Here is a 19896-nt window from a genome sequence, read left to right as displayed (position 1 = left end):
ATACCATCTATAAGCAGTAAAATTACAATTTACTTAGTTGAGTAGAAATCTTTCACATTTATTTTCACCTTTTATAACGGCACGTAGACGCATTCCGAAGTCATTGCAAGCCGCACGCACAACTTCGTTCGGCAAATGCAAAGCAAAGCCTTGGTGCTACATTCCGATTCGGAACTCGATCTTCTGTTTATTATACACAGACTTCGCAGCCAGCTGTTAAGTGTACAATATAATTGGGTTGTTTAACGGTATTTGGATGTTTATGTAGTATGATTCAGATTAGCTAAAAAAACAAGGCAACGTAAACGGTTTTGTTTTTGTTATTGTATTAACGTCAAAAAACAGGTTTTCAATTTTCGAATGATAGGTCGATATTCAAGACTATTCGCTATCGAGAAACTACAATGGACGCCAATATCATGAACTGAGACAACCATATGCCCTAATCAACTATAGACCCACAGAGCCGACGTTTGTTTATAAACAAAGAAGGCGATGTGTTGTTGATAGTTCGGTCTTCGAAGAAAAAGTTTTAATTTTTCTGTAATATATATTGTAACAAGTGAAAAACGGTTGAAAATGGCTTGTGTTGTTCCCTAATGTGCCGCCAACTCGACTTCATCAAAAGTTCACCTTTTTGCATACCCCAAAGACGTGAACTTGCGAAATAGATGGCTTCAGCGTGTTTGTGTCACCGATTCGATGCCTGCTATTGGAAAAAGGAAGCGCCTATTTGTGTGCCAGCAACATTTCGATGTAAGTATTTATTATACGATAGATTTCAAAGTAGAGCTTTTTTCCAAATTTGTTTGTATATATTTTTTCCATTTACAGCAATCTGATTACCATGTAGTGCCGGTAAAATCTGCTAAAGGAAAAGTGCACTACGTGTTAGATAAAAATATTGTTCCTCACAAAAATCTTCCATTCTCGCCAAGTAAATGATCCACCGCTAGTGTACATCAAAACCATTCACATCATATTCTCCATCCATCATCGTTACCCTGAGTTATTATAAAATGGCCAACAAGATTGTGAATATTTCCGTACCATAATTTGTTGTAATTCGATAAACGACAAACCAGTGTCCACCTAGATACGTTAAACAGCCGTTTTTTTAACGTTTGGAATGGGAAATTTCTCATAGCGCAGATATGTGCAATATTGATTGCACCGCGGGTTTACGGCTTGATGATTTATGTAGAACAAAAAGTGAAACATATTCTTTACATTACACCGTTAATCTACTTTACTTTTCAATTCTATCACTTTCATAACATATAAACATACATATTGCATTCGATTAAACCTGGAAATGCACTAAACATCAAACAGTTATAAAAGTGTCCTTTTAATACATAAATTAGTTTATTAGTTAGTTAATTCTCCCAGTTCATAGCATGGAAAAATCGAAATAACTAACGACTTAAAACGTGACGTAGCATTTCTTTTCTATTTTTTTATACATGTTGTGAATATGTATTTTTGTCATAATTTTTGTGCGTTCATAGTTCATAGCTTCCTGCTGGCATATTCGGCGGAAGCCTATCTGGCAGATTCCGTCCCACGGCGGTACCCAGCGGAACTACACACTAGCCAATTATGGTTTAAAGCCCTTGGAATTGATCAATGCAGTTTGCCAACAGTATATTTGGTTTATTTTTGATTTCACTTTTATAAATTTGTATTACTTCTAGATGCTGAACGGTATAGTTTTATGGTTCCGGAATCTGACCCTTTGGCATGTCCTGTCGAGATTAAGTCTGTTGACCCTCATCTTCTCGACCTATCGATAGAGAAGAGCCCCGAAGAAACCAACCTAAATTCAAGTCCAGCGTCCGACCCGTTGGCGTGTCCTGTGGAAACCTTTGATTCTGATTTTACAAACTCGATTATTGATCCAGAGGAAAGCTTTCAGGAAACGATGCAAAATTCTTCACAAAACAATGGACAATGCATTGATCGCACTTCGTTCAGAACTGGTTCGAAGAGTAAGCAATGCTCCAAGAAAGGAATTTATACCGTCGATAAACATACTCCTAGCGCTTTCAACACCCCCGGACAATGCCCTTCAACGAGAGACGTTCAGATCGATCAAATTACTCCATGCAGTCTCTGGAGTACACCAGGATCAGACTATACAGGTAATTAAGATTAAGTTATATATATATATATATATATATATATATATATATATATATATATATATATATATATATATATATATATATATATATATATATATATATATATATATATATATATATATATATATATATATATATATATATATATATATATATATATATAAGTAATGCTCGAATGGTTACGAGTATTATAAAAAAAATATTTATTCACGTTTAAGACCGATTACAATAGAACGCACACTTGAGACTGACTCGATATTCCTATCGCTAAACCTTTTATTAACAAAATCTACCTAGTCAGCACAACCAATATCGTTCGATGGGTCTTCCACGTTGGTACTCGTTGGTCGTGTCTACGTTGCCTTCCTGGGTTGTTGCTACGCTGGATTCTTCCTGGCTCATTTCTACGGTGCATCGATCGTTGCGTCCGAATCGATGCGGCGTGTTGGCATGGTCGGCTGGGCTCGTCTTTTCATAACGTCTCCCCCCATAAGTATCAAGCGTCCTCGTTTGATGTTTAAGGACCTCGGATAATGGCGTCATGGTGTGGACTCCATTGCTTCCGTGCTTAGGCGTATCTTCACTTGTCTTAGCCGTCCCGTCTATTTCTCCTATATGTTTGGGGGTAAGAAGTTCTGGTAGCTTGGTGTGATTTTCCTTGCTCACCCTCGCATGTATTTTTCTGTAGAAAAATGCAGTGAAGAAACAAAAAAAGGTTAGTGCGAGGAGGATGACACCTCCATATGTTACCCGTTTTTGTGTATGTTTTAGAGATATTTGAATCTCGCTGAGTTCTTCTAGGTTCAGGATCCGAAGCATAAAGTTTTCTTCGTCATCTTTTGAGTAAGATGTGTTTTGTAGAGGTTTGCTGTAGATTGGAACCAGATACTCGTCTTGTTGAACTACGTCAAGCCTTCCAGAGAATGTAAGGTTGCGAATTCTAATGGTACAGTTTTCGGTTTCTACAATGGTGGCATCCCGTACCATCTTCGAGTTTCCACAAGAGTCTCTTACTTCAGTGTTTTCGGAGGTATCGATCAGGATAACGCCTTTTACAATTTCATTGACTTGGAATGCTTGTTTCGTCTTTACAAGCGGGCATGTTGGTGTTTGATGGGTTAAAATTTTGTAGATACATTCGTCTTCCACCAAGTTGTTACCCTCGCATATGTCGCATTTTGATGTTTGGGAGTAAATTAGATCGCCATGCTTAGTAACCAGGTTGATATGAGTGTCGATTCGTGTTTCGTTGATTTTCAAGGTATGAAGTTCCAAAAGGTCGTACGTCTTCTCGTCTAGAATTGGTGTCTTGATGAGTATAACTGCTTGTCCTTTGCTGATGCCGATACTAGCTGTGCTGTACTGAAAAATTTCGTCTAAATAATTCAATTTAAGGTTTTGGTTTACAAGTTTATCGAAAATGTACATTTTCTCTTCTACTGAAAGAATATTTTTGTTTAACAAGCCTATTCTAGAAAATTCTATCTGTTCCTCGATGTTCTCTAAAATATGAATAATTTTATCTGTATTCGAAATAAGGTTAATGAATTCTAAATCTGATCTCAAGCCTTGTACTGAATTATATTCTTTTGATATTTTGGAGCTGATTTTTCCAAGTGCATCTGTAATGTTGTTGATTTTGTCTTTAAAAAGTTCATTGATTTGAATTTGTCGGACTTGGTTGCGGACTAATTTGTTTTCTTGTGTTTGCAATTCTCCTAAGCTTTTATGTATGATTTCGAGATCATCATTATCTGGGTTCCCTGCAATGATTTTAATAGCCGTTCCTAGTGCATTTATTAGTGCTCTTTTTGTTCTGTGTGTATTTAAACTCCTAAGTTTTCCGTTGGCTACTTTAATTTTTTCTACAAGAGTTTGTTCTAAGTGTTCAATTGTTTTGAATGACTGGGTAATTTTTTCTATATATTTTACGTTGTCTTCTAGCGACCTAAGATTGATTTTGTGTAATGTCCTGTCATATCCAGTTTTGATCCTTGCTGTTTTGATTTTGAATGCAACCAGTCCATTGCTGTTGGGAATTTCTTTGTATGTAGTAGCATTAATTGTGTGGATGAAAATTATTCTGAAAGGAAAAAGGGATGGTTTAAATGTTTAGTTTTTTTTTTTTTTTTTTTTTTATTATTATTTTGTTAGTTTTTAATTCGGTTTTTATGGATTTTAATATCGTTTGCATCAGTAAAAGTGAATTCATCATTGGATTTAACAGTTGCAATTTCATAAAGGTTTTGATCTTTGGTTTGTCTTTGACCAATTTTTATGTATTTTTTATCATTTATATTTAAAGTTTTTGGTGTTTCATTTTTATCAAATTTATTCTCGTGTGCTTCCTTTCGCTTATTGAGTTCAACTTTTATCGCGGATTGAATTTTATCAAAATTTCTTGCGATTGCCTCGCTATTTGTAATATTTGTTTTGTTAAAGACTACATCGCGTGGTTTTTGATTAATTGCCGAATGAAAAGTATTGTTGTAAATGTCGGTTAAAATATTCATTATTTCGTTTAATGTCAAATCTTTGTACTTCGCGTGTAAAGTTCTGTACAGCTCAATCAATGTTGAGTGAAACCTTTCAACAATGCCATTCGGAGGAACTAGCGTGATGAACGACTATTCCTAAATCGTTTAGGAATCCGATAAAATCAATGGATTTAAAGGAAGGTTCTTGATCGCACACAATCGTTACAGGTCTTCCAAACTGTCTAATGTGATCCGTTATTGCTTTTTTCATGTCAATAATGGTTCTTGTTTCGAGTGCAATTATATTCGCGAATTTGGAAAATGAATCAACGATTGTGAGCCATTTATGACCTTTCATGAAAAAGACGTCGATATGGATTCTGTCAAAAACAGTTTCACCAAAGGTACTTCTTTGTATCAGTTTTGGAGGTTTTCTGTCATATTTGCTACGTTTGCAAATATCACAGGATGTGATAAAAATTTTCAGCTTCCTTTCAAGCTCGGGAAAGAAGTATTTTTGGAGAATCTGTTTCTTATTTTCCTTTATCCCCCTGTGACCAAATTCGTGGACTTGTTCGATAAGTTCATCTTGCTCGGTATCTAGACGGATGTCTTCTAGCAACTTCTCTGAAATAAATACTTTGAAAATTTTATTAGTGGAAAAATGTGTTTTATAGGTTTCTTGAATTAATTGTAGCAGTGAAACTGGAGCTTTTATGCAGTTAACTCCTTTGGGGTTCAGATAGTTTTTGAAGATTTTCACAATATCAACCTCTGTATATTGAGGTCTAGCAATTGTATATCTGTGATATTTTGTGAAAACCTCTTCATGAAGATCGGTATCTATATTGCCATTTTAAAGATCAATTGCGTTTTGAACAGATTAATTGGTCTTTCCGTGCAACTTATAAAGTAGTCATCGCTAGTGTCCGCTGAGTGGACCGTTTCTAAGTCGTCGCTTGAGGTATTAACGTTGACTTCTTCGTTTGTTTCGGTTCTATTTCTTGATAGTGCGTCTGCAATGACGTTCTGTTTGCCCGGTTTATATTCGATTTCATAATCGAATTCTCCTAGGTTTAACTTCCATCTCACTATCTTGTCATTTGTGTTCGTAAGGGAATAGATTAATGGTTTGTGATCTGTCACCAACTTGAATTTTCGTCCGTATAGGTACGGTTTAAAATGCTTTACCGCCCATACAATGGCTAATAGTTCTTTTTCTAGTTCATTCATGTGTTTGTCTCGAATGTTGTAGTTGATTTTCTTCGATGCGATGTCTGCATCAGGTAACTTGATAATTTCACATTTTTCAGTTTTAGCTTGAAGTTGGTTTATGTTGATTTCTATTGGGGACTTGGTATGATTTTGCACTGCTATGAAGGCTAAATTATTCTCACTCTTATAGAGGCCTGGTAATATGGTGAAGTTTTCGTGGTGCTTTTCTTCTTTAATGAGAAAATCTCCGTCTTTTTTTTTTTTTAATCTTTACAAATTGAAATTCCTGTTCTGTTATATTTATTCTGTGATTATCTGGGAATCTCTTTTTCATCTGAATGGTCTTTCTCCCGATTTTTAATGTGTTTTTGCGAATGTCAATTTGAGCGTTCAAGTCTCTTAACGACTCATAACCAATCAATCCATCAAAGAAGTTGTGAAATTTAAAGATGAAAAACTTCAATTTCTTGTTGATTTGAAACGGGTCGAAAGAGGCCGATCTGTTTATTGAGTGGGTTCCTTTTATGTTCGTCACCTTAATTCCCGTTTCGGTTTTGCAGTTTTCTATATTGACGTGGTCTGGTGAAAGATAGTTTTTGTTCGCACCTGTATCGACCAAAAATTTCATTTCACCTTTCGACGTTGGAATTGTAATATAGGGTATGAAGTTGTTGTTATTCTTTACCTTTTTGCTTTTAGTGCTTCGCTCACCTGAAAATTTAGCTCGTCGTCGACGAAGTAGTCATCGTCATCCGACTCTAGAACGGATTCCTCCAGCTGATTTGAGGTGTCAGGTTTTTCCTCAAGTTTGCTTTCGCGTTCTGTTTTATTGTCGTGGTTATTCACCTCGACACGAGATTTCGCCGTCCTCATGGAGACGTCATCGTCTGATGGTGAGCTTCTCGTTTTAAATTTTCCCGACCCATATGTTTTTGAATGGTTTGGGTTGTTGGAATTGGAGTTGGCAGGTTTCGCATTAAGCGAGTTGCCGTTGTTGTTGTAATTGTTTTGTTTCGCCTGTCTATTATGAAACCTTTGTTTGTCCATGTTATCTATTGTCGGCTTCTTATTTAGCGTACGTCTGTATGCTGCATTCGCATACTGCGTAGTGATGGCGTAGGCTTCCTCTAAAGATTCTGGCCTGTAGCTTCTCACGTGCATTGAAAGGTCATCTGTTAAGCCATCAATAAACCTGGTAAGCGTCATAAGACTAACGAGGTTGTTAATTGCTTTTGTTGAATGTCTGTAATCATCCATCGTCGCTGCCGTGGATTTAATGGCAGTGTCGATGGTCTTGATTTTATTGTAGTACTCTGGCAAACTTTTCTTGCCCTGATTTATGTAGAATAGCGACTGGATATGAGACGTGAGATCACGTCTATCTCCAAAAGAATTTAGGATGACATCTTTAATGTCGATCCAATTGTTAGGGTTACCCGCGGCAATCAGGATTTCCTTTGCCTCCCCTATGATTTTGTTCTTAACTGCTCTAACGAGTTGAGAGTATACTGCCTGGCCACGATACCGTTCGAACAAACCGAGTGTGTTCTCAGCGTCTTCGAGCCATGCACTCGTTTCTTTTTTATTACCCTTAAAAGTTGGTAAGTTTTTAATCGGATCGGGTGTCTGAAATTGCAGGAATGGATCATCTGCTTTGGCTTTCATTTGCCTAATGGTTGAAACAAGATCCTGCTGGGTGTCAGTCAGGTTTCTAATATGTTGAAGCAATTGCTCCACTGTTATTTCTTGTTGTTGCACCTGTGGTGGTGCATTTTGATGGTCTCCTAACTCGTCCAGTTCTGGTGCTGGCATGAGGTCTGGGGAGATCATAAGTTCACGCTCCATTTTAAATGAAGTGAGATTTGTTTGTTCACTTGTTATGGGAACTAAACAATATGCGAACCAGTTTTAAGTTAGATATGCGCTCACACTTGCACTAGCTTCACAATTTATTTTGAGTTTCACACACTTCGTTGTGATATGTGGTATTCAATCGGCAACTAGTCTCGATGAAAAGTGACGATTGAATTATGTTTAGATTTAGTTAAAGAGTGTTTTACTTACAGAAATGCTTTCAGCATCATCTGGAGTCTCAAGTATGGTCCTCTGGTAGGTTGTAGGTAGATGTGTGTGGGTCCTTCCGTCGCTCCGAATCGCGCAAACTGAGTGATATGCGCTCACCAGTGGCTTCGCCGATGATCCGGTTATTCTCGATGAATGTTGCTCGGGTTGGGCTTTCGTGAGGTGCTCTGTTTCCAAGCGCTTTTATTTGTTAAAACTGCGCTTATTTTCACTAAGTGCAGCTTCTATTTGCGATATCACTTGATAGTCACTTTTGGTTTGTTTAACTAAGTCCTAATTTTCACTTGGACTTGTATTTTTTCCGGTTCACTTAGCACTGCTTTTTCCGCACTAAGTCTTTTCCTTAATTCGCACTTAGGAAATTTAGCGTTTCACTACTTCCACGCACTTGCCGTCGACTGCGCCAGTAATGCTCGAATGGTTACGAGTATTATAAAAAAAATATTTATTCACGTTTAAGACCGATTACAATAGAACGCACACTTGAGACTGACTCGATATTCCTATCGCTAAACCTTTTATTAACTAAATCTACCTAGTCAGCACAACCAATATCGTTCGATGGGTCTTCCACGTTGGTACTCGTTGGTCGTGTCTACGTTGCCTTCCTGGGTTGTTGCTACGCTGGATTCTTCCTGGCTCATCATTTCTACGGTGCATCGATCGTTGCGTCCGAATCGACGCGGCGTGTTGGCATGGTCGGCTGGGCTCGTCTTTTCATAATAATATATATAAATATATATATATATATATATATATATATATATATATATATATATATATATATATATATATATATATATATATATATATATATATATATATATATATATATATATATATATATATATATATATATATATATATATATCCTTTTTTTTTCATTTATCAAAAATATAAATATTTTAGGTGTTCTATCTTCAGTAAGTAGCGAATACATTCCCAGTGACCGGAGCGATATTGGTCGTGAGCAACATCCAGTGGAGGATATATTTAAGTATATGATAAGCATAATGAAAGTGAAATGCATGTTATATTTAGGAATTCCACCGAATGGATTATATATTCTGCAGGCATTACCAGAGACTACTAATATTAGTGAACGGGATATTATGATTATTCTCAGAAAAATAAGATTAGATGAACCATATGAATTGTTATCTAATATCTTTATGATATCTTCTTCTAGAATTTCACAAATATTCAATCGATACGTACCAATAGTAGCTAAGGAATTTGAGGAGATAATTTTTTGGCCAGATCGGAAGACGATTAAAAAATTTTTGCCCGTAGCATTCCTCAAAGAATACAGTGCAATTGAAAGCATCATTGACTGTTTTGAAATACAAATCCAAAAGCCTACTGACCCTATTGCACAGTCTGCTACATTTCCTCAATACAAATCCTGTAACACTCTGAAGTATTTGTTATCGTTTACACCTTGTGGTCATGTTAATTTTATATCGAAAGGATTTCCCGGTCGCGCAAGTGATCAGAAAGTCGTACGAAAATCCGGATTTTTAAATAACATTCAACCGAACGTTGGGGTTTTGGCCGATCGAGGATTTAAAAATGTAGCTGTGGAAGTCGCTCACAAAGGAGGGCATCTAATTCGTCCACCAAGTGTTGTAAAAGACAAGGCATTATTAAAAGAAGATGTTTTGAAACCAAAGGAGATAGCTAGTGTAAGGATTCACATAGAGCGCCTCATTAGGAGTTTCAGGTCAAGATGTACGCACCTCATGCTGAATTGCCGTCATTTATTTTTCATCTTATTGATTTTATAGTTAAAATAATTGCAGGGCTAGTAAACTTGCAAGGGCCACTGATTAAGTAAAATAACGTATATTAACATGTTATTAATGTATATGAAGAAAAAACATGTCGTTGAAGAAAAGTAATTTTGTTTAAAATGAATAAATAAAATGGTATCACACAATGATCTTTGATATTTGACGTAAGGGGCCGTTCAATAATTACGTAAGCATATTTTTCCACTTTTTCGACCCCCCCTCCCCCCATTGTAAGACACCGTAAGATTTTTTGAAACTGAAAACTGATTTTCTATTTCAAAACATGTTCAGATGTTTGTCATGCTGTGACAGAAAATACAACAAGGGGCACTCGAAAACGTGCATCACTTCTATGTTGCCACCCTTTATGTTTCCCATGCACAAAAAAGGCGAAAGGTCGAACGTGGATAATTACAGAAGGAAAATTCTCTATAAGCAACATGTCTCTTTCATCATCGCCAAAGCATCCAGGAGGATTAATCTTCAGCATGACACGTGATTTTAGTGACACAAGTTGTCTAACCGCATGATATTGCTCGCAATCATTGGCCTTCAACGAGCGTCCAAGAAGTTTCGTCCATGAAATGTGACTGACTTGCGTTCAAAAACCGACTTGCTATTTTTTCATAGTTTTTGAGAACGGAGTATTCAAAATTATATATACTATCGGAAAATATGAAAAGGTGATGATTCCATCGAATAAATCAAAATTGTTAAATTGCAAATGGAACGGACTTGCCATGAGAAGCAGTACATATGTCTTATATCATCGGTTTTCTTAAAAGATTTTTCTATCCTGTTAAATACATTTTCCACTACGACCAGTAATTTGATCTATTGTGGCGGGCCTCGATTTGATGTAAGCCTCATCATGGTGTCATATTTACCACTATTAGATTGAATGATTTTCACTTGCTGAATATAGGCATCATCTCAATAAAGTATTATTGAACGAATAAAGTTCACTGCCTTATTGAGAGAAGTCGTTCAAATATCTAAAGTATGTATTAAGTACTTATCAAAAAAAAATTTCCTCTTTTGAGAGTGCTTCGCAGTCACATAGTAAATGTTCCGAGGGTTTTCTTGCTAGGTTAATAGATAGAACGAGTCATCGTTTTTGAGCTTTTGTATTAACAGCAACTGTATAATTGAAAAGTATCACTCAGATGAGACCAGATAGTATGAATTTCCAATTATCGCCTTCCCAAATTGAGTCCTAAAATATTCCGTGCCTGGAATAAAAAATAAAAATACATTAAAAATTAATTTAAGATAATACAACTGATTGTGATGCGGAAATGAGATTCTGGGGAAGTGTCGCCAATATTATACTTTTTATCCTCGCATAGCTTCTGTGTATACATAACAGTGAAACTGCTGACTTATTAATCTGATAGACATTTCAGCAAGGACTATATACCATACAGGTAATGACATTTCATATTCTCGCGAATATAATAAAATAAATTAAATACTTCAAGGCAAGGCTCTATATTTTCGAAACAAAACTTGCTTGAGAATGATTCAAAAGCTTTTTAATTGAGAGCGACGGGTCAAAGTGTCACTATAACCGGATAATTGTCAATTGAAAACGACTTTGTCAGGCTCTGCTCCAAGGCTAAGGGGAGACAACTGGGTATAGATTTGCATCCACTTTGGGAACCACTCGCTGATTGGTTGAAATTGAAAACCCCGAGTGCGTTAAAATTTATCATCAGGCTTGCTGGCAGTGTTGCTGAACAACATGCTTCGTTGTTTTGATTTATGTTTTTTATGATGTCACCTGTTATAATCTGAAATATTTTCAAGTGAACATTCAAAATAAAGTACAAAGCATACACATACGCGTGTAGTGAGAGACCCGACTTGGATCATCACTTAAATCGATTACCAGAAGATCTAAAAGTGCGCAAGAAGATAATATGGTTTTGCGTGAAGCATAAGAACAGCATACCGCTGCTCAATGCCGGAAGTAAATGGTGTAGTGTAAGATTATTTCTACTTTTAAATCCGTTCTGGATTGAGTTTGGAACATATCTGTTGAGGCATATCGCTTGTGCGGAGAGTACAATTCAAATGGGTCAATGAATGAATCATAATCATTGATGGATGACACGTTTGACTTTAAGTATATTAAAGATGCAGATTCTCTGGTAACCCTCAGGAGGTAAAACTATCGCCTCAGGAGGAATGGTACATAATGCTGACAAAAAGCATTAAAAACATTCAACTATTTTCCGAGTGAATGGCATCACTTACGGAAAATACAACAGGGATCATCGAGGTGAGTGAGTAGGAAGAGTAAGAAGCCAGATGTCTCCCCTTGGCACCAAGGTATACAGCTCTATGGTTGTATGCAATGGTGACGTGGTATTAAACACTGTATTCAGAGGGATTTTAAGTTACAAAGATTTTTTTCATTTGTTGGGTATTTTCGTCACTGCGACCAATTTTTTGATATTTTGTGACATATTCCACCTTTTAAATCTTGCTAAGTCAGGATAACGTATCACTATTGGAAATGGTCGTTGTAATCAGACCAATAGCATTAATCCATTTGTTCTCCAGATTTCAAAAGGTTCCAGTAGCTCTCTCTCGAAGAACTTATATCTCTCAATGAAAATTGCCGGACATCGGCATAACAAATGTTGCGAGTCTTCTTTTTCCATGCCACATACTCGACATGTATCATCTTGAAGTTTTTTCATAACCTTCAAATGATAACGGCTCGGACAATGCCCTGTTATTAAACCAGTATACGCGCTTAGATCTTTGAACGATCCAGTATTTTGCGAGTCATAGAAACATTCGATATGATGAAACGCTCCGACTGCCTACCAATGAAAGTGTTTGTTTTAAGTTGGATTCCACTTTCAGAGTTTCCCATGCTTTCAGTTCCACTCTAAGGGAACAAGCTGATAGACCACAGAAGGGTTCTGATGAACTGATGAGACGATCTAAGTCTTGCTAGTTCATTGGTTCTTCCGTTTCCATCTACTCTACACCTGGTTCCTGGTCACACCCAATATAAGTCTACTTGATTATTACAACCCAGTGTTTGAAGTGATTGAACACACTCCCAAACTAGTTTCGATGTACATGTCGCAGACTTCAAAGCCTTTAACGCTGCTTGACTGTCGGACATAATGCAAATGTTTGAGTGTCTGTATTTCCTGCGTAGGCATATTTCAGAACATTCTACATTCACGTTGACATTCAATCAGAACATTCTAGTATTGCTTGGACTTTAGCTTGAAAGACAGTTTGGTACTGGCCCATCAGAATTGACAGGTCTATTCCTGGGCCAGTTACTCCTGCTCTCACTCGATTGTTCATTCTTGCACCATCTGTGTAGAAAATGATTGATACTGGACGGAGGTCAAAACAACTGCGTTCCCAAACATCACACTCAAGTTCAAATATTCGAAATCGTCTTTCAAGCTTACATCTTTTCTCCATCCAGTCTTCATTGTTGATTACTGGGGGATTTATAAGAATAGTTTTCAGAATCCTTAGATGACCCGTTAGGTCACCCTCAAAGAGCTTTAATGATCTATTGATCCGTAAGGCCCTCTTTTCGGTTTCTAATTGTACATATGGAAGCACAAAAAGTGGAGCTTCCAATGCCTTGGTAGGTGTGCTTTTCATTGCACCCGTAATTGAGAGAGTGGCTAGCCGTTGATGTTTTTCCAACTTATCTTGAGCACCTTTCTCCCATGTTTTTGTCCACCAGACCAGTGAAGCATAAATAATTCTGGGTCTCACAATAGCCGAATAAATCCAATTGATTATTTTCGGTTCGAGTCCCCAAGATATGTGACGTTATCTGAGAGTTCCAGAAGTTCACTTTTTAGCCTAATATTGTAGCCGTCGCGAACCGATCATGCTTAAGCGAGTAGTTTAAGCGCCACTCCTTACGGAGACTACCGACGAGATGAAGTTTGCCCGGATGAGACTGCTTTTTATGCAGGTCCAAATCCAGCGTCCAGCGTGGTACACGAGTTTTCGCCGAAACAGGTGCAAACTCGAAAGAAAACTTAACGAAGCCTGAGATTGCCTTCCGTAATTCCCGACATACAAAGTTCCATCACTTAAGCTTTTCTCATCACTGTAAGTTTCCCGAACCCACCACCAGACAGCGCCAACCTAAATGGAACCGAACCTATGTTCTTTCTCATGCTGCGAATCAAAGCGGAGCGGACAAACTAAGGTGACTAGGGAAACATTTCATTGTCCAAAAGTCCTGCATTACTCGAAAAGCGGGTTTATTCACGACGTAACATAATTTGGTTTAACATCGGCAACACTGTTAAGCCCGTACAAGTTGAAAAATGACCGTCTCGCGAATACAAAGAAAAATTACATAGTTTTCAGGAAGTAAGGCCACCGGAGTCAAGTGCGATTAAATCAGATTAGTGCACCAGGTCGCTGAAAGTGAAAGTGAGGCTATTAGGATAAAAGCACCGGATTTGGCCATAGTATGTTATTATTGAAAGATATTTGGCCTGCTTCCTTCGAAAAATATGTAATTGAATCAGTTCAACGTGAAAATCGGATGAACTCGCCTGTATTTTTCACTAACATTGAGTTTAAATAGTAAAATTATGTTATTTTGTTTATATATTTTCCAACCAAAAAACTTTTGTAGGCTCTTATTTTGGGTATAGCATTTCTTAATTGGCCACTCGGGGCTCCTATTTTGGCAAATTCGCGAAGAAGTTGAATTCACCCGAATTTATTTTATAATTTGACTTTACGATGTAGATATATTTTATCAGCAGAAAATCTTCGTTATTTAACTAACTATAAGGCCAGTATATCTATTAATCAAACTAAATAATAATATTATATTCACACATAGCTAGCAGTGCATAGTACTTCGAGCTAGAATTTTATTTAAATTGAGTAGAATATTTAATAACACTGACATCACATCATTGGTCTACGTTAATTTTTCTTCTGTCATTTATCTTTATTAATAAGCTTCCGCTCTTTGCTTTTTTCACATAGAAACTTATTCGTATTATTTACCAACTATAGTTAAAAGTCCGCAGCGTTAGTTTCGGTAAATACAACAAATAGAGAACTGAAATATTATATCACATAGCGGTGTTGTAGTAATACAATCTTTCTTATCCAAAACCAGTTTTGTGTTTTCACGAATCTCATGCGATATCTTATGACAGCCCGAAAAGAGTGAGGTCGAAAACTCCAAGTGAACCGTCGAATCGAAGCTCCAAGTGTGCAAAGTAAACAAACTCAGGAGTGTTACTTTTCGTACAGAGTGTGTATTGAAATCAGTATAATTGTTGTGAACCACGTGCAATTATGGTTTGAATGAAAAATGTGTTTGTTATGCTTGTATTATGAGTGATGCATTGAAAACTAAAAAAATGTATAAACAAGCTTTGAAACTCAGTTATATATCCTTACAAAGTTTCGGAATTTCATTACACTTTCTAGTGCGTATGAAAAGTCATGCGAAATTAAATGTTGTTGCCAGAATTGTTTGGAATAGAATATTAGCAAAGGGTTGCCATATTTACTGCTTTTCTCTTTGCGTATCTCTTTATAACACAGTCTCTAGTATGGCTAATATCAGAATTATGAATTATGGAATTGCTTTGATATGAGACCAAGAATGGATCATTGATCGTTTTTGGAAGCTTCTGTTATTTTTGATATTGCAGAGAAAAATTATACCAGATTGCCTTTTTTTTATCCATGGGCTGTAATAAGTTGTGCCTGATGCTGGTAACAAAATTTGCTTATTGAAATGTACAAACTTAAACAAGATTATGCTCTATCAAAAATAGCTTGCAAATCACCTAAACGTTAGACTGTACAGTAATCCTGGGAGAGTATAATTAGTTCCTTTATTAAAAGTAAAATACGCATATTTGTTTGCTAAGTAAGTAATGTATTTGTCAAATAACATCAGCACTTTCAAAAGGAGAGTTAAAAATAGGAGTAATTCAAGATACTTCTTCACAATTATCAATTTTATTCCATCATGGCCAAAACTGGTGCTATGGCCAAAACCGGTGCTTTTATTCTAGTGAAAATCAAAGTCCGCATAATCATTAATGAAGTTGAAAAATTTTGAGATTGATACGCTTCTTCATAGTGTCGTGGTGTTAGTGTGTGTGTTGTGTACGGGAATACGAATCACCTATAGCGGTGGCAAAGACTCTTGCTGCTGCTCGTATGCGCAACGCCACTCGCAATATTACCATGCCTCGTAGGTGAGACGAAGATCAAAGGATATGTATTGGTGTTGGTGATGTTTTGCATGTACCACGAGTAAGGCCTCTGCCATGGTGAATGCCAACTCGAGCGATCGTGCGAGATTCTTGCCTAGGTAAATGAACAGCCGTAAGCAGAGCTGTTCATTAACCTACGGCAAAAAACTCGCCCGATTGCTCGCGTTGGCGTTTAGCCTGGTAGAGGCCTAACTGTGGCACTGAAGAGTTTTTGATTTAGGAATTCTTGTGCCCCTTCATGATAAGTACTAAAATTACTAAATATACTGATATTATTATTCCAATTAGTGATGAGTACAGTGTTTGGCGCATTTGTGTACGTGAATTAAGTGTTGATTGAGTATGAGTATGTGGTCCCCGTGGTTCCGTGGTTAGCGATGTCGGTCGGCTAGCTCTCCCACACGGTTGTGATATCGGGTTCGATTCCCGATCAGGTCGAAGAACTTTTCGAGCTGGAAATTTTCTCGACTCAGCACTGAGGCATAGTGTATCGTTGTACTTATCCTACTTAGCAATGGGCGATATTGTATCGGTATCGGAAATATCGATACTTTTGAGACGATATCTCGATTTTTTAGATCGATACACGAGAATCCGATGCTTAGCTGTATTGATACTAAAAACCGCGATAATTGTATCGATATTCTTTTATGCATACGAACCAGTTAGCTGAAATCGCACCATGTTTCAAGGGCTGACATCTCAATGTGTAAACGAGATCGCCGCCACTTTTCATACGCTATGTTATGCTGTCTGTCAGTGTCAGTGGGGCCCACACATCGTGGATCCGCTGCGATGTTAGCTGCGATGAAGCAAAGCAAATAAGATAGAGATGCCAGCTAGTTGATACGAGCTGGAAGCTGGAACCACTGAAAAGCTGCCACTGTCAGTATAAAAATCGCACAAGTCTATTTGCACTAGCAAAACTTAGATGGAGAAATAGACAGAGAGAATGTTGTGAGCCAAACAAAAAAGAAAGATAACAACAATATACAATATATACAATATAGAACATGTTTATTGCCATACGTGTTTCTTGTCCTATAGAGCTTTCTGACAACTCACAAACACTTAATTCGGGTTGTTTGCCTTATGGTCCCCGTGGCTCTGTGGTTACCGATGTCGGTCGGCTTGCTCTCCCACACGGTTGTGATATCGGGTTCGATTCCCAATCGAATCGAGGAACTTTTCGAGCTGGAAATTTTCTCGACTCAGCACTGGATCACGGGGTATCGTTGTACTTATCTTACACATGCAAAATGTGCCAAAAACAATATCGATAACGAATTCTCTAATCTAAAAAAAAAAATCTCTAAAATAAACTAATCTCGTTGATCGAGACCGCTATTAGCCTCAAGGCTAAGCGTGCAATATTGTTGTGTTTGCCTCATGAATGATTCTTGCTTTACTTCACCGGGGTTAAGTAAATCGAAAAATATAGTCTATATATTTTTCAATTTGCTTAGCTTTGGTTACTCGGTACTGTAAATTGAATATTCATTTTGTAAGATACTATCCATAAACAAGTCACACAATCCGCGTAGGAATAAAGTAACTTTCAAGTCAGCGAAAGTAAATAAAAATTTCGCAATCAATGCAAGTATTTTGACAGCACTTTGATTGCGTCGTTTTCCATCCGACTCACGCGGTGTAAAGTGCACCAATACATGCACGATTGGAGAGGTCTATTGCTAGACAATTAATAAGAATGTTTCAAAATTGCATTATCACAGTGATTTTTAGCCGGAGGTTGACAAGTCTTTTATAGCTAACAAAGTAATTATCTATTGTTTTGGTGAAAGCATTTAAAATTAAACACAAACATAGAATTAAACACCTTAACGGTTTTTGCGATGCACTTTATTATTGTTGATTGCGACAAATTTTCTCGCGAAAAATTCTTGTTGAAGTGCGCGGGTACGTCCAATCGCGGTAATATCTTCTACAAAAAGTGCGGAAATTGAATTTGCGCACTTTTTGTAGAAGACACCAACATGATTGGTTATACCCGCGCACTTCTACGGCGTTTTTCATGCACCTTGCGAGATAAATCCCAAGATAAGATAAAAGAGATAAAACCCAGTTGCCAAATTGGTGATTTTTTCATCGTCTAACTCTCTCTCTCTCTCTCTTAGACGGCATATGACCGTATGACATTTTGACACAGGACAAAAGTAAAAAGATTTGTATTACAAAAACAAATATAAGTTTTCTGGTTACATTGTTCAGATCGAATATTGACAAGCGGAAACTAACTCATGCTTTCCCTCGACACAAGTTTAAGTACAAGTGAAAAATAAAATTGCAATATTGATTAGTAAGAAACATTCAGCGGTAGACTTCACTATCTTATTTTCGCTGACATATCTAACTTTTTTATGTCATCAACTTTCTCATCAATTTATACGGAAGTGTGTCAATAATTTATACAAATAAGACGGGAGCTTTACAGCCCATTAGGCCAGTGAATACAAATCTTGAAGATTTAAGTTGTTTAATTCATTTTTTGCCAAAGCTCAGAATTTCTGCATTACCTGTATGTATTTGTTTGTGAAGTCATTTGATTCATGCTGCTCTAGAGAATGTGGAGAGATACCAGAAAAACAACGAATAAGTCCTCATTATTTACCTTGTGTTTACAAAAATTACAAAAATGTTCTTAGCTATTGTATCGATACTTCTGGTATCGATACTTTTTGGCCGATATTTCGAGTATCTCGATACCTTTGGCTCTTTGGGTATCGATACTGAAGTATCGATACTCTCAATCGTATCGCCCAATGCTATATCCTACAACATGCAAAATGTGCCGAAAACAATATCGATAACGAATTCTCTCAACTAATCTAGTTGATCGAGACCGCATTAGCCCTCAGGCTAGCGTGCGATATTGTTGTTGAGTATGAGGAAAAAAGATTGGTTAGCTTGTGTTGTTCCCGAATGAAGAGCCTGCGTGTTGGGGAGTCGGCGGGGCGCTCGCCGTTGAGACGGCTGTTCACTTCAGAACGGGCGAGCTGTATAATTTTGCATTGCCGTTGATTGTTTTGGTGTAGCAGTTGCTTTAACGGTGGGTGCCTTGTCGGTTCTCTGACGTACAGGCTCACTATTCCCGAGTTATGTTTGTGTGTCTGTACAGATGTGATGAAGTCGATGCGAAGTCTTGCTTTTTTTTGTTTAGTTGCTCGGTGGTCGGTGTGTAAGCACTGGTTCGGTTGTGTGCGTGTGGAGTGTGAGAACGAATTTATTAACAGTTTCTTTTCGTGCCTTTCCGCTATAAGTACAAGTGGCGAGGGGGCGCGAAGCATGTGTTTGCTTACGTGAATATTCTGGCTAACCGGGATCTTTTGCTTTAATTTTTTCGATTATTCTAGCTTTTGAACAAATGTGTTATATAATATGTCCTGCGCTTTGACAACAAATTTAAGACATTGGTGATTTGAAATTTGGCAAATATGTGTGTCTACATTTTTTAAATTTATATGAATTTAATTACTAGGAGCTTTGCCAGTTTTTCTATTCAATAGGCAACTCTTGCGTCGTATAACAGGTTACAAGAACCATTTAGACATCTGTTCCCAGTGAGCTGAAAATTGAAGAAAGAAATTCTTGTGCCTGTGTTTGCTATCGTTGCCGCGTGTTTACGTATGAACCATATAGAGTTCTCCATTTGGTTCTGTATTGGTGTTATGCATTAGTGTTAGTGAGATAGTTTTCTTTTGTTAGCTGTAAGAGTTTTTGTTAGCTGTAAGAATCTCGAACAAAAAATAAATAAACAGAGATGAATTCTACGCACACTATCGTAGATTGCAATGGTGCTAATGTTCGTGAGATCTTGCTTGGAGAACTCTATAGTGTTATGTTTTACTCGCAATACTGACAGTTTTTTCAAATTAATTTCTTTAGCCACAGAAAGCAGCAC

General features: G+C 37.2%; 2 protein-coding genes across 2 annotated transcripts in view; one reads left to right on the top strand and one right to left on the bottom strand.

The window, feature by feature from the left end:
* The first annotated feature begins 436 nt into the window (after positions 1-436).
* On the top strand, positions 437-9789 carry LOC129725619 (uncharacterized). The gene is made up of 5 exons (XM_055681656.1): positions 437-756; positions 835-937; positions 1512-1645; positions 1698-2144; positions 8831-9789. The coding sequence occupies exons 1-4, from the start codon at positions 703-705 to the stop codon at positions 1794-1796; spliced, it is 390 nt and encodes a 129-aa protein (XP_055537631.1). The 5' UTR covers positions 437-702; the 3' UTR covers positions 1797-2144; positions 8831-9789.
* A 1036-nt stretch (positions 9790-10825) lies between these two features.
* The window catches only part of LOC129725613 (ubiquinone biosynthesis protein COQ9, mitochondrial-like), a 58606-nt gene continuing 49535 nt past the window's right edge, over positions 10826-19896 (bottom strand). The window contains exon 4 of the mRNA XM_055681646.1: positions 10826-10946. Within this exon, the coding sequence (XP_055537621.1) occupies positions 10908-10946 (39 nt within the window). The 3' untranslated portion in view covers positions 10826-10907. The remainder of the gene's footprint in view (positions 10947-19896) is intronic.

The sequence above is a fragment of the Wyeomyia smithii genome, chromosome 2, assembly GCF_029784165.1.
Source record: "Wyeomyia smithii strain HCP4-BCI-WySm-NY-G18 chromosome 2, ASM2978416v1, whole genome shotgun sequence".
Lineage (NCBI taxonomy): Eukaryota > Metazoa > Arthropoda > Insecta > Diptera > Culicidae > Wyeomyia > Wyeomyia smithii.
Note: the sequence above shows the minus strand (reverse complement) of the source record. Positions and strands in the feature narration are given on the sequence as shown.